This window comes from Mucor mucedo, assembly GCF_025094135.1.
Source record: "Mucor mucedo strain NRRL 3635 chromosome Unknown EV154scaffold_76, whole genome shotgun sequence".
NCBI lineage: Eukaryota > Fungi > Mucoromycota > Mucoromycetes > Mucorales > Mucoraceae > Mucor > Mucor mucedo.
Genome location: NW_026252360.1, coordinates 19,819 through 36,031, shown reverse-complemented (window position 1 = coordinate 36,031; position 16,213 = coordinate 19,819). Strand labels below are relative to the sequence as shown.

The window sequence follows — 16,213 nt, the reverse complement described above, 5'->3', positions numbered from 1 at the left end:
TCAAGAAATCTCAAATTAAACAAAAGCGAGCTTACAACAAAGGTGTAGCAAAAGTAGGCTTAAAGAGGATAGTTTTGCAGATAAAAAAGGTAGAAAAAAACAATAGGATCAATTAGAATTCTTGTCAGAGTTTATTGATGTTAAAGCTAACTAAAGATTTAAGAAGAGGAAAAATAAAGAGTATTTATAATAAATGGAATGGACGAGGCTGAGGATACTACTCTTAACAATATGAGTATGCTATCAATAACAATATCTATATTGGACAATTAGTGCTACGCATAGTCAATAGAGAAATAATAAGAATAACATGTCTTAAGTTTGGACCTTGGTGTTACGATACCGTGACACTTTAAAATAGTGACCGGCTTTAGCGAATTCCTTTTTTATGCCTGATTATGATTTAGCTATCATTTCTCAGTGATGATGAGATATGAATTTATTATATGTATAATCTATATGTGTGATTTAGCACAAAAGGAACAGGTGTCAAGTACGACTATCAAGTCGATGATCTAGTCGCCCGAAAAAACCTGGTCAAATCTGGTTTCCCAAAACAACGCTGGCTAGGTCCCTACAAGATACTCGGTCTTAATAACAAAGAAGGCACTTCTTTCAAACTCCTCAAGATAGGTGACCCAACTCATTACGGAACCACTGCTAACGCAAGACATCTACGCCCATGGTTTAAACAAGATAACCGACAAGATATCCTTCAAGTAGAAGGGGGAATGATGTGACGTTGCTAAAAGTCACGTCCTCTGAATATTTCCAAATCCAGCCATCCAATTCTTCTTGTCAACTATGCCCGTTAAATATTAACTGCATGCAACCAAACTCTTTAGTATCTTTCCAACTCCATCACCTTATCCATTGTGATAGTTGAGGATAGAGATAGACAAAGAAAAACAATAAAATACTTTGAGACTGCTTATAAGTTTTATTAAGAGTAAAAGTAGATTCAAAGATTGAGAGGGTTCTATTCTAACTATCAGTTTGCATATTTATATATGTTAAGAGAAATCGGATTATGAATTTAGTTTGATGGATAAGTTACACAGCACTAAAATAGTGCTTGTAGTTGGATATGATATAATGTATAAGAGATTAGTTCGTGTTGTGATGTAATAGTGTATGGGGTGATGAAATGAGATTTAATTTTAATATTGTTTTATGGTGTGATCAGTAACAACATTAGGTAGATCACCACATCTATAATTACCTTTTTATATATGTTATATCCCAAATCATTTAGTATAAATATCCCATACTTTTATATTCAATAAAGATCAGTTCAAGTTTTAAATAAGAAATAAAAGTGTTCTTGTGGAAATCGGTGTAGATTTATAAAATAAAAACAAGAAAATTATCAAACTTGCAAAAATTAACTAAGGCTTTATTAAACAAATAAAAAGAGGTCTTTATATACACATTATTTCAGACATTGATCACAGATGGGCTGATGTCGGTCGTGGGTAGATTCATCCAGATAATACTCGGATGTAATGATCCCATATAGAAAGGCCATAATGAGATGTCAATAACAATAACAATAACATTCATTCTTAAACTGTGTATGTCTTGTAGCACAATATTCAGGGGAAAATGTAGTTCTTAATTCAGATAGCTGTGGCACCTCAATGTGGCTGATGTAACCTTCATATGTGTTCATATCAATGTTATTATTTAAATGTATGTCTTATACTTTTATGAAGGATGATATGAGATCAAGCCTGTATGTTGAGGATGTCATAGATTATAATAAAAGAATCATCACATTTTACATAATAATGGATGATCATGTATAAATATTCATGGCTCACACTTCGCCCCATTTGTTATCATCAGAACTGTTGGTGTATGTGCACAAGGTGATTCGCCTTGTGACGAGTAAAATATTATAATACCATAAAAGTATAGTACAATCCCATAGGCGGAATATTCGGTTACTGAATATTACACGCACTAAACTTTCTCTTTGGCATTTACGTAATGTCACCTGCGGAGATGAATTTAGATCCTCACGTACTTTTGTCTTTACTTTGTAAGGCAGGAATTACTTCATAACATATCTATTTAAACAGACATTACGTATAACATTATATCATATTCCTCTAACGCGTCACATATATTATCCGAAAGCCATCTAATCATTTAGTATAAATACCTGTAGTTTTTGCTAGTAGAATTCCGTAATCTAAATTTTCTCGAAATAAAAGATATACACAGTTCTAACAGTATTTTCTTTTGTTACCTTAATTTACATTTTATCTCCATCCCAAACACTGTACATAAAGTAAATGATCAGTATTTAATATAACAGTATCAATAAGAATTATATTTAGGATTATCAAATGGAAGATTTAAGAAGTGTAGATAGAGTCATATATTAAGTATATAGCCTCGATCACGACAGTTCTTTTATTTTTTGGTTTATTTTTATTATACATTTTTAAGTCCGTTCTATTACAAGTCACAGCCGTTACACCTGTTGCGGGATTAAAATAATTGAGAGTTTTTGTAATTCAATTGACCTGTAATATCACAATAAAAAAATTGAAGAGAAACAGATGTTTATTTAGTAAAAAAAACATATATAAAAAAATGGAATCAGTGGGCAAGATGATGTTTTACCTGTAATATCACAATAAAAAAATTGAAGAGAAACAGATGAGTCTTCCAAATATTATGATATTACAAGTTTATATAGTCGAGCGTGATGATGTCATGTTTTTATGTCAGTCTCTCTCTTTTTTTTTTTTTTTTTTTTTTTTCAATTCCAGTTCACTCTCCCAGCGCTATACATTTTCTTCACTAAGAAAATACTTCTTCAGATGGATTCCATTGACTCGATTCTTCAACAATGCACCAGTTTGAGCATTTACCAACACATAAGTATTATTACTGAAAGAAGTTACGACCCGATAAACTACATCTTCCCAGTTACTACACATCTTGTTAACCTTGTTCATCGCCCTTTTCAACACGAAGGTCCCGGGTAAGAAATCAATAGTAGGAGCAGGAGGATTCACCTGTTTCGAGACTCGGACAGCTTCAGCATGTAAGAAGGGCATCTTGATCAATCTTTCGAAACCCAGAGCTCTTCCAAAATTTAATAACGGATCCTCGTTTGGAGGCAGGGGAGTAACACCGAACATCATTTCATATGGAGATATTTTGATGGTTTCGTGCAGACGGACCCGATAAGCATACAGAACCGTTGGGATATACGTGTCCCAGGTAGTGGGTTTTTGATACGCTAATTTTCTAAGTGAGGTGACCAGAGTCCCATTGAATTTCTCAACCATCCCATTGGTTTGCGGGTAATAAGGGGTAGTGAGCACATGCTTACTATGGACCAACTTGAGCAAATTATTGACCACACTGGCACGGAAATGGGAACCATTATCACTTAAAATTTTAGTGACAGGGCCGAAGGTACAGAAAACGTATTCGTATAAGAAAACGGCTGCAGTTTCAGCGTCAGCACGTTTACAAGCCATGGCCAGTGGGAATCGCGTGAACATCTCCATGCATACCAATATATACTTGTTTCCCGAATCAGAAATGGGGAGAGGGCCCACAAAGTCAATACTCCATTGTTCAAAGATATTCAGAAAATTGGTCGATCTACCCATGTGGCTGCTTGACTTCATAGGAGCTACGGCATGAATTTGACACTCATGACAAGAAGAGATGAAATTTTTGATGTCATTATAAGCTGTAGGCCACCAGTACGAACGATACAGCAAAGCCCGCGTACTATGGATATCAAAATTACCATGTCCTCGATGAACCTCTTGTAGGACTCCTTGTCTTTCAGAAATGAATGGCACCTTTACGAAACGTCCATCATTAGATATTTTACGGTATAAGTGATCACCATGTATTTGGTGTTTTTGAGCCTTAATCATCATGTGGGACTTCACCTCCAAGTGCCGGTCTTGTAAATAGTTATACAATTCGACTAACTCGGGTTCATAATCGATTGGGGAGCTAACAGTCAGGACCATGTTGTATAGTTCCTCGAGCATAACTTCACCTTCAATGTCTTCAGCATTAGCAGGATAACGGTTTAGGAAGTCAGCGACCATATTTTTCTTGCCCTCAACATGCTTGATAGTGAAGTCAAATTCTTGTAGAGCCAGGCACCACCTTTGCAAACGCGTATTTGGCTCCTTTTCGGTAAAGAGGTATTTTACGGCCATATTATCAGTTAAGACCTCGAAATGACGATCCAACAAATATCGACGCAGTTTATACAAAGCATAAGTGACCGATAATAGTTCCTTGTCCACAGTAGACCAATTATATTCAGTGACTGACACCTTTCTTGAGATGAAACAAACCGGGAGTTCTTTACCAGTTTTATCGACTTGAACCAGTGCAGCACCAATACCCGTATCACACGCATCACAGTACACCCGATATGGGAGGTCAGGATTGGGAAAGTTAAGCAGCGGTACCTTCTCCAAGGCTTCCTTTAGCATGACAAATTCTCGTTCATGAGCTTGAGTCCATTGAAAGGGAATATTTTTTTTTCAACAGGTTGGTCATGTGGATGATATATTGACTAAATGCATGGACATGTCTACGATAGAAACCCGCCATGTTCACAAATGCTCGAATATCCGTCTTGTTTTGAGGCCGTCTCATCGAACAGATTTGATCAATCTTCTTCTTCAATGGGAGAATACCAGCAGTTGATACGTCAAAGCCCAGAAATTCGACTCTATCTGTAAACAACGTGCATTTGTCAGGGTTCATCTTCATCTTAACTTCAATCAGGCGATCAAAAATTTTGCCAAGGTGAACTAAGTGTTCCTCGAAAGATTTACTATAGATGGTACAATCATCGATATATACTTGACAAAATTCGGGGATAAACGCGGCCAACGCCAAATGAATCGCACGCGCAAACGTAGCAGGACCATTCTTTATTCCAAAAGGCATGCAGGTATACGAATAATTACCAAAGGGCGTGGTGATTGTGAGCTTAGGTATTGATTCTTCGTCGACTGCGATTTGATGGAATCCCTTAAGAAGATCAGTGGAACTAAGCCAGGTTGCATTGCGGAAGCTTTCAATGAGATGAGTGATGATCGGGAGCGGCCATGGATCATTAGTGGTTATTTTATTGAGGTCTTGAAATAACGTAACTAGTGTTCGGAAGAAAGATCGAAACTCTCGAGCGACTTCGATCGTGTTCCAGTCGAAGCTCGCTCGGATGCGTTTTTTTGCAGCTCGAGCTCGCTCGAAGTTTCTTAAGCTCGGCTCGGTTGCGCATACGATAGCTCGAACTCGCCCGCCCTTTTTATTACAAAAAGTGCACGTCAAAGTGATGTTAATTACAGAAAAGTATGATAATAAAATTGTTATTTATTGAAAAAGAAGTTGGAAAAAGAAAAAGAAAAGTTTTTTTTTTCACCAGCCTTAACACCAAATTCGGATAATTAAATCAAACTATTACTGCATCTATAATTATAATACATTTGGATTTGTGAACATGAAAGTTTAAATTAATTCTTCTACGTCATGTTACTATGGTTGCTGTAAAAAATTGGCTTAGTTGGGTATAGTGTGCAACACTGTTTCATTTTCTATGGTAAATGTGTTTGTTGGTTGTACAATTAAATAAAAGTCCAAAGCATTTTAATTGGAATTATTAGAGCATAAATAAATAAAAATGGTAAAGGGAAGAAAAGATTAAAATCAAGGGGAAATGCCATCTGTAGTCTTTCAAGGACCTTAACTTTAAAGTGACTACTATCGACATTTTAGCCGAGCGAGCATCGATCGAAGCTCGCTCGAACCCAAAAAAAGTGGCGCAAGCTCGAGTACAAAAACTCGGTTCGAGCTTCGTTCGAACTGGCGCAAGATCGGTGCAAGCTCGAAAAGTTCGAACACTAAACGTAACTAATCTCTTTGTACCACCTTTCTTCGGTACATACATGACCTGGAAGGCCCAACCGTTATTATCAGAATCAGCCTTCGAGTGCATAGCGGGTGTCAATATGCCACTTTTAACCATTTCATCAATATCCTTTTTCAATTCATCTAACTCCGAGAAGGACATGGAAGAGAGAGGCTTCTTGAAAATTGGCTTCGCATCCCCAGTGTCGATGTGTAGCTTGACTAAATTGGTTTGAGTGAGGTCTTCATAACTATTTCCAAAGGCTTCTTGCTTCATCTCCAAAAGATCCAGTACTTGTAACTTCTGATCTTCATTCAGCAGCACGTTGGTAGCAATTTGTTCCTTGAGTTTACCCAATTTGTCTGGTAATTCAATTCGTGATTGCTCTACTAACGCAGTGTCCCTTTGAATAGTAACCAAGAAGCATTCTTGAGTAGTTGGGGAATGTGGGTCGTCGTATCGCACATCTAAGTCAAAGAACTGACTTCCATCACGCAAGTACCAATACGAAGAAGCCAAATCGGTTCCGATACCAAGCTGGGCCATACCAACTCTACCAAGAAGGAAATCATAAGATTTTTCTGGAAGATCAAAACATAACGCCGGTGTTTGTAGTACATAGCCTGGGATAATTTCAACGCTTAAGTCTTCAATCACTCCCATGACACCAATCTTTCGACCATCGCCTACCATCATACGTTCAACTGAAATGGGCTTGACTAACTTGGCTTCCAACTCTAATCGACGGACCACATGGATGTTGATTATACATGGAGTACATGCAGTATCCAATATGACATCAGAGTAGGTACCATTCAGCTTTCCCTTGACTCTAGGCGCTTGATTACCTTGGGGGAGTACCACCTTGTTACCACTGGTACCATCAATTAAATTGAGTAGCAAGTCAGTTACACCTCTTTCCTGCGTAATAGTGGGAACAGGTCTCCTAAACTCAGTATGAGCCTTGCTAGACAACGTGATGAGTTCGTCATATGACAAATGAAACACCTTCTCTTTACGTAGGGAGTGCACGATTGCAGCCGTATTTGTTTTCCCTTGCAGCCCACTTTCACCCTCGTTGGTTGGCTTATGGCAATGATCTTGTACCACGTCGAGACCTACGAAGTCTGTTTCATCGGTAGCCTCAAGCACCTCTGCATTAATATTTTGCTTATCAACTGCTTGCATGTTTGCACCGTCGTGTTGAATAGACTCATCTATTCTTACTCTCTTATCACTAGTGTTTTCGTTGGCACCTTCCAATTCTCGCTTCATGACTAAGACCGCACTGACAGGTTTTGCGCATAAGGAGTCGGGTACCTCAATGCAAAGAATGGCTTGAGTATTGGCAGCATTAACACCGGAAGAAGTGTTCTGCGGACCAGCGATTCGAGGTGGTTTGTTGGGGCAAAAATAGCGCTTGTGTTCTAGACTGTTGCAATATTTACACGGCTTGTTACAATCACGATCAAGATGCTGGTCATCACCACAATTATAGCAAAGGCGTTGTCGTCTTGGAGCAAAAGAAGCATTGCCTTGTTGAAACTGGCCTTGTTGAAACTGTTGCTGTTGTTGTTGTAAGAGTAACAACTGCTGATTATTTGATTCAAGCACATTGATCAAAGCAGTTTAAAACGCATCGATCGGTCTAGATTTGAGATTCTTAGACTTTGATTTTCTTGACGTCTTGGGTGCTCTAATATCTTCTTCATCGTCCGAGCTATCATTGCAATCAGACTCGTCGTCCGTGGAGGCAGTAGACTCATCTGAAGAGTCATTATTCTCATATTCCTTGGCTAGTCTGTACGCTTGTGATAGAGTTACAGGGTTCTTGTCCTTCAGGTGTCTTCTCATTCCTGCAGGTGATCTGTGTTTGATAAACAATGACACATAAAACGCCTCATTTCTGGTTTCGCCATCGGTTATGTTTGTGTTTTTGCTATTATTATCTCGGCAGTTCTTCAAATCATCAAACTTGTTAATAAATTTTGAAACAGTTCTGAAGTTTTTGCGCTTGGTGGTGAGTAATTTATTCAGGTAATACAAATCATCTCTGATGGGGATATCCAACTTCTCCTTTATTTGTTGTTTAAATTGTTCCCATTCTTCGAACTTCTTGTTTACCACCCACTCCAAGAGTCTACCTTTGAAACAGTTATGCAATTGTTGAATCTTTTGTTTGTCGGTGCGCCATCCATTTGATTCTGCAGTTGTTTCAAAAATAGTGATGAAAACGTCGATATTATCGCCTCTTTTGAACTTTGGAAGCTTCGATGGATAGGACATTTTGCTGAATTCTTGTCCGTTGTTTAAATTTGTATTGGCTGATTCTTGTGGCCGATCAAGTAATGGTGTAGAGGAGCTTTCAGAGTCTACGGTTGAGATATGTAGTTCTTCGAGTTGCTCTACTAATTCTTTTTTTTTGTCACTTTACTAGTTGATACTGGCAGTCAAGAGGGTGTTCGATCTCTTTTCTGCTTAATAATTGTTGAAGGTTTTCCACTTTTGTCGCAACCAAATGTTGCGGGATTAAAATAATTGAGAGTTTTTGTAATTCAATTGACCTGTAATATCACAATAAAAAAATTGAAGAGAAACAGATGTTTATTTAGTAAAAAAAATATGTATAAAAAAATGGAATCAGTGGGCAAGATGATGTTTTACCTGTAATATCACAATAAAAAAATTGAAGAGAAACAGATGAGTCTTCCAAATATTATGATATTACAAGTTTATATAGTCGAGCGTGATGATGTCATGTTTTTATGTCAGTCTCTCTCTTTTTTTTTTTTTTTTTTTTTTTTTTTCAATTCCAGTTCACACCGTCACCGTCACGGATACAGCCAATTTTCCCATTTTTCACCGTGGCCGTGACGGATACGGCCAATTTTTTTTAATTTTTCACCATATCCGTGACGGATACTGCCATTATTTTATTATTTTCACCATATCCGTGACGGATACTGCCATTATTTCATTATTTTCACCGTATCCTTGACTGAAAGGGTCAATTTATTTCCGTTATTGGCCGTGCATTTGACGGATTTTACGGAATTGTTCAGGGTTATATCCTATATTTTCCGGAATCTTTAAACACTCATTGCTATTGCAAAAATTAATACACCGTTGCACTGTTGGACAGTTATATTTAATAGTCATGTTTATAAAAAAAAGTAATTTATTTATTTGTGTGAAGACAATTTGTATTGATAATAAAAGATATTACGATGTATTTTATTAAAAGAATATATTATGAGAGCTATTAGAAAAAAATAAAGACCAAATTCTAATACGGTGTAGCCCATTGTTTGGTAGTGGAGTATCATAAATAGAACAGTGATAATCCTATAATCAAAATTATTAATAGGCGATTAACATATTTCATATGTATCATTTTATATACCTTATTCTATAGCCAACTTCATTGCCATTTTATCTATAACAATATTATCAGAATATATTGTTTGGGATGGAGATAAAATGTAAATTAAGGTAACAAAAGAAAATACTGTTAGAACTTTGTATTAGTGTTCGGAATAAAGATGGAAACTCTCGAGCGAGCTTCGATCGTGTTCCAGTCGAAGCTCGCTCGGATGCGTTTTTTTGCAGCTCGAGCTCGCTCGAAGTTTCTTAAGCTCGGCTCGGTTGCGCATACGATAGCTCGAACTCGCCCGCCCTTTTTATTACACAAAGTGCACGTCAAAGTGATGTTAATTACAGAAAAGTATGATAATAAAATTGTTATTTATTGAAATAGAAGTTGGAAAAAGAAAAAGAAAACTTTTTTTTCACCAGCCTTAACACCAAATTCGGATAATTAAATCAAACACCTAGGCTAAAAAAACTTACTTAAACAGAGTAAATGCGGACGAATGGACGAATAGTCGTCTGGGGGTAAGCATCCGTTCAAATCTGAGCGGATAGTCGTCCGTGAGCGAGTATCCGTTCATTTTGGGTAAATAAACAATGGTACACAAAAAATAAAATTACTTCATTTACTCAAAAAGGGCAAATATTCGTCCAGGGGTAACTGTTCGTTCATTTTGAGTAAAATATAAACGTTGCACAAAAATTTAAGCTTTTTTATTCGTTCCATTTACCTGCAGCAGACGAGTATTCGTCTATGGGCGAGTACTTACTCACGTTGGGTAAATAAAAATTACTTTATTCGTTCCATTTACCTGCAGCAGACGAGCATTCGTCTATGGGCGAATACTTACTCACATTGAGTAAATAAAAATCACTTCATCCGTTCCACTTTCCTGCAGCAGACGAGCATTCGTCTATGGGCGGATACTTACCCAGATTGGGTGAATAAAAATTGAGATCCAAACCTTAAAATTGCTCATTCATTCCATTTACCTGAAGCAGACGAGTATCTGTCCTAATGTCCTGTTGTCAAGAAGCCGCGTATACAAAAAAAATTATCTGCCTCCAGTCATCTCTCCGTCGTAACACCAACCTCTAAAAAGTACATATAAACGGAGTCTTTTTTTTTTCCTTTTCTTTTTCTTTTTCCTTTTTTCTTTTTTAATATCTATTTTTTATCTTTTTACCTCAATAAATCAGTTTTTTTTTTAAAAAAAATTTACTTTTATTCGTTCTTGTTTCTCGTAACCATGTAACTGAATAAACGTCTGGGCTTACTTCTTTTGCAATTACACTCTGGTAAACTCACCATTCCATCTCTGAAGTCCCTCCCCTTACTTATCTCTCTTTAAAATCAGCATAGACAGGTGTATAAAGGCCGTGCTTGCAGTGTACTACGCCAGTGCTATAAGTAAGTGTTTTTTGTTTATGGCTTTTCTTTCTCTAATTATCTCTTCAGACTTACGCTTCCTGCTTTTACCGTTGTGGCGGCTACTCTGTTTAGAAAAGGAATTAGTACGTATCAATTTTGAGTCTTCTTATCATAAACTAACCTAATATTCATTTAGAAAACTTTGGTTATCTCCCTTGTTTTTAGATTATACGTTGCTTCCTACACAGAATAATCAATGACTTCATGTTATGCCATGTACCGTTTACTTTTTAGCTCATTTAAGTAGTAATCCTTCTACATAGCAATTTGTCCCTCAAGTATCAAAATATAAATAAATCTTACTTTCATTCTTTTAAATAAAATATATAATCAACTTTTAAAACTGCAAACCAATTTTTTCAAACGAATGAATGTATTAAATGATTCAATATGTATAAACGAAAGTTTTTTATTTCGCTGAAGGCTGAAAGGGAGAGCTGATTTTAAAATATACACCCCCTTAATTATGCATTTAATCCGGTTTTTTTTTTTTTTTTTTTTTTTTTTGGGTAAATGGGTTAACGCTTACTATAAATTCGTCTAAACGAGTAAATGGGTAAATTTACCCAATTCACTTTTTTTGGGTAAATGGGTAAACACTTACTAAAAAATTCGTCCAAACGAGTAAATGGGTAAATTTACCCAATTCGTTTTTTTTGAGTAAATGGGTAAACACTTACTAAAAATTCGTCCAAATGGACGAATCGGGCGAAACATTATAGCCTTGGTGAAACTATTACTGCATCTATAATTATAATACATTTGGATTTGTGAACATGAAAGTTTAAATTAATTCTACTACGTCATGTTACTATGGTTGCTGTAAGAATTTGGCTTAGTTGGGTATAGTGTGCATCACTGTATCATTTTCTATGGTAAATGTGTTTGTTAGTTGTTCAATTAAATAAAAGTCCAAAGTATTTTAATTGGAATTATAAGAGCATAAATAAAAAAAAATGGTAAAGGGAAGAAAAGATTAAAATCAAGGGGAAATGCCATCTGTAGTCTTTCAAGGACTGTAATAGTGCGACCCGGATAGATGAGGATTATATGTCAGAAGATAAATATGATTGGATAAGAATATTTATCTTATATAATCACAATGAAATATAAAGTAGAAATAGAATAATGTTTTATTGATAGAATTTATGATAGTTTATATAGTTAAGATAATTTAAGTTAATGGCTAAGTAATATAAGAATGATAGGTTTAGAATTGTTGAGGAGGCACCTTTGAAGAGGCACCTTCAAAGTGGCACCTTTTTGCATCTTGTCTTTCGGTCCTTAAACCTTAAGTATTACAAGGACCTTAACTTTAAAGTGACTACTATCGACATTTTAGCCGAGCGAGTTTCGAGCGAGCATCGATCGAAGCTCGCTCGAACCCAAAAAAAGTGGCGCAAGCTCGAGTACAAAAACTCGGTTCGAGCTTCGTTCGAACTGGCGCAAGATCGGTGCAAGCTCAAAAAGTTCGAACACTAGTCCCTGTTCGATATAAGTGCGTCCCATAACGGATCCTTTCTGGGGTTGTCCTTCATCTTCTACTTCGACTGTATTCAACTCTTCGAACAAAACGTCTTCCATCATAGCATTCAGTAATTCGTCTTCTAAATATTCTGAGCAGTTGTACATTTTAAATAATAAGTTTGTATTAAATAAGATAAATGTAAAAAAAATCAGACAAGTTACAGAAAATAATAAAATACAATCATTTTTCGGTTAATTAAACGTTTATGTCGGATTTACTAAAAATAATCCTTTTTTTTTAATCCACGGTTGGGTGTAAAAAAATTATGCACATCTAAACCTTGAAAATTGAGCCAGATTTAATTAAAAAAATAATCCACGGTTGGGAATGCTCTTACCTGGATACAAATGACGTGCACTAGACTTTCTAATTCAGTGTTAAGATAATACATCTCTTTTCCTCCATTATCGTTTAAATACCAAGATTCGATGTTCTGGATTTCTTTTCCGAATTTTTTTTTTACATTCATAGCTTTCAAGGTCTAATAACGTATATTTAATGAGCACATGAGATATTCTGTGCTATTAAAAAAATGGTTAGTTGCTGTAGTACAAGTTTCCAAAAATTATAAATAAAGACTGATCACCTTTCTTGTGTTATGTATTTCAATACTTCATAAATTCGTATTTACATAATAGTATATATTTTATTGGTTGTATGCTTTATTATTCAATTGTATATGTTTGTTATTGGCTGTAGCCATTATTATATGTAGTTTTTGCAGTTATATTAAAGGTGTTTTACCACGATATTAATTTCTAGTGACTTCTTTTATCAATGTTTCATCAAACCCATTTTTTTTCCTTTTCTTTTTTTGCATATCTTTACTAAAGTTCTTTACCTTTTCCTTTTTTTCCTTTTTTTTCCGATTTGAGATGTATAAATTCATACAGTATGTCTCTAAAAAGATTTTACAGTGCATCTATTATATAATGAAGATTTTTGTTCGCACCTGTAAGTAAATCACATGTCAAATAAAAAGAGAACAGACTTATTATATCATTAAAACGCGATTATAAAATACGTTCAATGCAATGGGCGCTTATATTCTTGTGCACTCGTTTAAAATTCCTATTTGATGCCGATTTGGTAGACTGAGAGACCCTATACAGACGAATTGTATTTACATTAATACTAATCCCTTTTATATTTCTGTCTCACTATCCGAAGATTAAGACAACAAAAGTCTTCCACAAAATAAAAAATTATTCTAACACAAAATTACAATACATATGTTTTATCTGTCGATTATGTACTGTACGTTTTGAAGGCAAACGCATGCGTAACTAAAAAAAAAACAACGGGAAATGTTAACCAAATGATAAGAGTGCTGTAAGTCTTCCGGTTCCAAAATGTTCCTTAAAGAAATTTTGATTCTAATGGAACGCTCCTTTAATTTTTTTGGTCTCTTGCGGAATCGCTCATACTTGGCTTTGGACTCTTAATATTGCCTTGTGCGTATCTAAACAGGCCATGCTGGTTTTATTTTCTTACTTGGAAGGAGTAGCCTATTTTGAAGCAGAACTGAAATTAGCTACATTACAGTTAAACGTGTGCCTACGTACAGCAATTAAAGACTTAAAAAAAGTTGTACTTTTATTATTAAATATAATAATAATCCAGAGTAATTTTGTTTTCTATCGAAATTTTGTCAGATACCTTAATTCCCATTGGATTTGATATTTTTACTGTTTCTTTAAAGATTCTTTTATCAGCGCTCCATTAAAAGTGTTATGTCAAGATATAATGGGAATGAGCGTAGTATTCTCAAAATGTCAAGATAGTTACTAGCAAGAACACAACCTGATAGTGTACATATCATCCACCCCGACTTGGAAACTTTTGTAAGTTTTTTTTTCACCAGAGGAATTAAAATCAATTGCTTACTTTATTAAACAATTTGGGTTATTGGTTCATTTTAGTTTTGTTACAAATTAGTTAATATCTATACAATGAAGAGTGAAATAACGCCGATATAATTGATAGCATCAAATGTATATCATCCTGCCTGATATTTTGGGCTTTGACCCGAAAAGCAGAAAATATTTATGCATATTGTCTGCAATTATATTGATGAACAAATGATTAAAAAGCCAGGTAACTTATTCTGCTCCCTGTTCTACAAGAAAAAAAAGAATGTAAGATGATTTCAAGTTCTATTTTGAAAAATATTAATACATTAGTGGTACAAGCATATCCCGATCATCAAATCTCAAGTTAAATTTAATCTACCGTCAAAATAGTGCGTTTGGAAAAAAAAAAGGAGCCCGGTTGCATCTTATGACATAATTTTAGTGTTAAAAAAGGGAACCCGTGTTGAAGATTATATATATAAAAAAGAATTACAAGATATAATAGTATCATCCGACAGATCATATCGGCAATTAGCTACAACTTTAGATTGATCAGATTAAAAAATAAGATTTTAAAGAAACCAAAGTTTTTCTTAATAAGAGAACGGATATCAGTCTAGAAGATCTCATGATTTAAAATGTTATAAAATGTAAAACCATTGCAACGATGTACAAAAAAAAAAAAAAAAAAAAAAAAAAAAAACTGCATTTGAACACTTGGATTGTGTAACGGATTTATTTATTTTTTAGATTTTCTTTGCAATTAAGACCGAGTTGACAACATCGTTATATGGATGCAAAACCAATACAGTTTCAAAACCACATGTATTAACTTGATAAGGTTCTAAAGAAGGGTATAATAACTTACGCAAAGAATGAGCGCTACGAGCCATTAAAAACGAACCGGACTTCATTTTACTGCCGATGGATTTTAAAAATTTCATTTTTTCGGTTGCATCCTCACCTACAAGAGCGCCCAAGATGACCACATCTGATGTGGCGAAACCAGAGTAATCAACCGCATCCATTACATGTTGACGGAAGCCATGAGAGATATTTAATTTTTCCAGGAGCTTATTAGAGATGGTAATGGAGTCCTGATCTCTATCGATATTATGCACAATGGTGGAAGAGGGTAAACTCTGATACATCAAGATGGGAGAGAGAGGTAAAGGGCCGCTTCCAATAAAGACAATGTTGTTTAAACAAGCACCTACACCATGAAGTGCATGTAATTCCAGTTGGACCAAATCAACGTAGTTTTGATAGTAAACAAATCGTGATAGATCAGGCTTGGCTTCTTGATTGTAGTCTTTTGCTTGATAGACGAGATCATTTGCCCAGGTCAATTCAAGGAAATATTCACCTTGCGATGCCATTGTACGAAGAGTAGGAATGAGAGCACGTATATTGGCATTGTTTAAGACATCAGATACAGTAGTATCATCGTACTGAAATGTACTAATAGTGACCAGTTTTGTAAATAAGGCATTGACATGTTCACTAGGTTTGAGATAATCAATTTGTCCTAGTTGGTAATGAACATGTGTAATTTCATCAATCAGAGTAGAGGCTACAGAAGTATTTACAGATTTTTGAAGAGTGTGGTGATGACATAAGGTGTCAGTTGTAGCAGGAATAGTATTGAGATTATGGACCATTTTTTAATAAGAGAAAGAAAGATAAAAAAAAAATGCTGAGGAGAGAGAGAGAGAGGGGGGTTTATGTCAGTAGAGACAAAAAGTAATGTGATTAAAACAAGATGGATTTAATCCAAAAGGGTTTTTGATGTTTGAAAGAGAAGCACAAGAGAGATGCGGGTTTGGACCCATGGCTTTAACTTGGTTGCAAAAAAAAAAAAAAAAAAAAAAAAAAATCTGAGTACATAATAAATGCGACGGATGTTTAATTAAAGGTACAAGAAAAAACAATAAAAATTTTTGATCAGACGATGGTTCGTGTCACTTTTAATTATACACGGTGTAAATAAACATTGAAAAATTTCAATTGTTTGTGAATCTTGTAACATATTTTGGTAATTGTACCGACAGCCAAATAAAATAATAATAATAATAATGAAAAAAAAGGTTAAAATAAAAAAAAAAAAGCAAAAAAAA

At 35.1% G+C, this 16,213-nt stretch overlaps 2 protein-coding genes across 2 annotated transcripts; both read right to left on the bottom strand.

The window, feature by feature from the left end:
- Positions 1-2,798: 2,798 nt before the first annotated feature.
- Positions 2,799-3,158, bottom strand: EV154DRAFT_424671 (uncharacterized protein; the record flags this gene model as incomplete). Its single annotated transcript, XM_051596206.1, has 1 exon — positions 2,799-3,158. One exon carries the CDS (start codon positions 3,156-3,158, stop codon positions 2,799-2,801), a length of 360 nt encoding a protein of 119 aa, XP_051455425.1.
- Positions 3,159-14,801: 11,643 nt separating this feature from the next.
- On the bottom strand, positions 14,802-15,932 carry EV154DRAFT_515861 (Nicotianamine synthase). Its single transcript, XM_051602314.1, has one exon. The coding sequence runs from the start codon at positions 15,755-15,757 to the stop codon at positions 14,843-14,845; it is 915 nt and encodes a 304-aa protein (XP_051455424.1). The 5' UTR covers positions 15,758-15,932; the 3' UTR covers positions 14,802-14,842.
- Between the last annotated feature and the right edge of the window lie 281 nt (positions 15,933-16,213).

What these genes read in the sequence shown, in the direction of transcription:
- EV154DRAFT_515861 (XM_051602314.1), bottom strand. Translation starts at nt 15,757, where the DNA reads ATGGTCCATAATCTCAATACTATTCCTGCTACAACTGACACCTTATGT.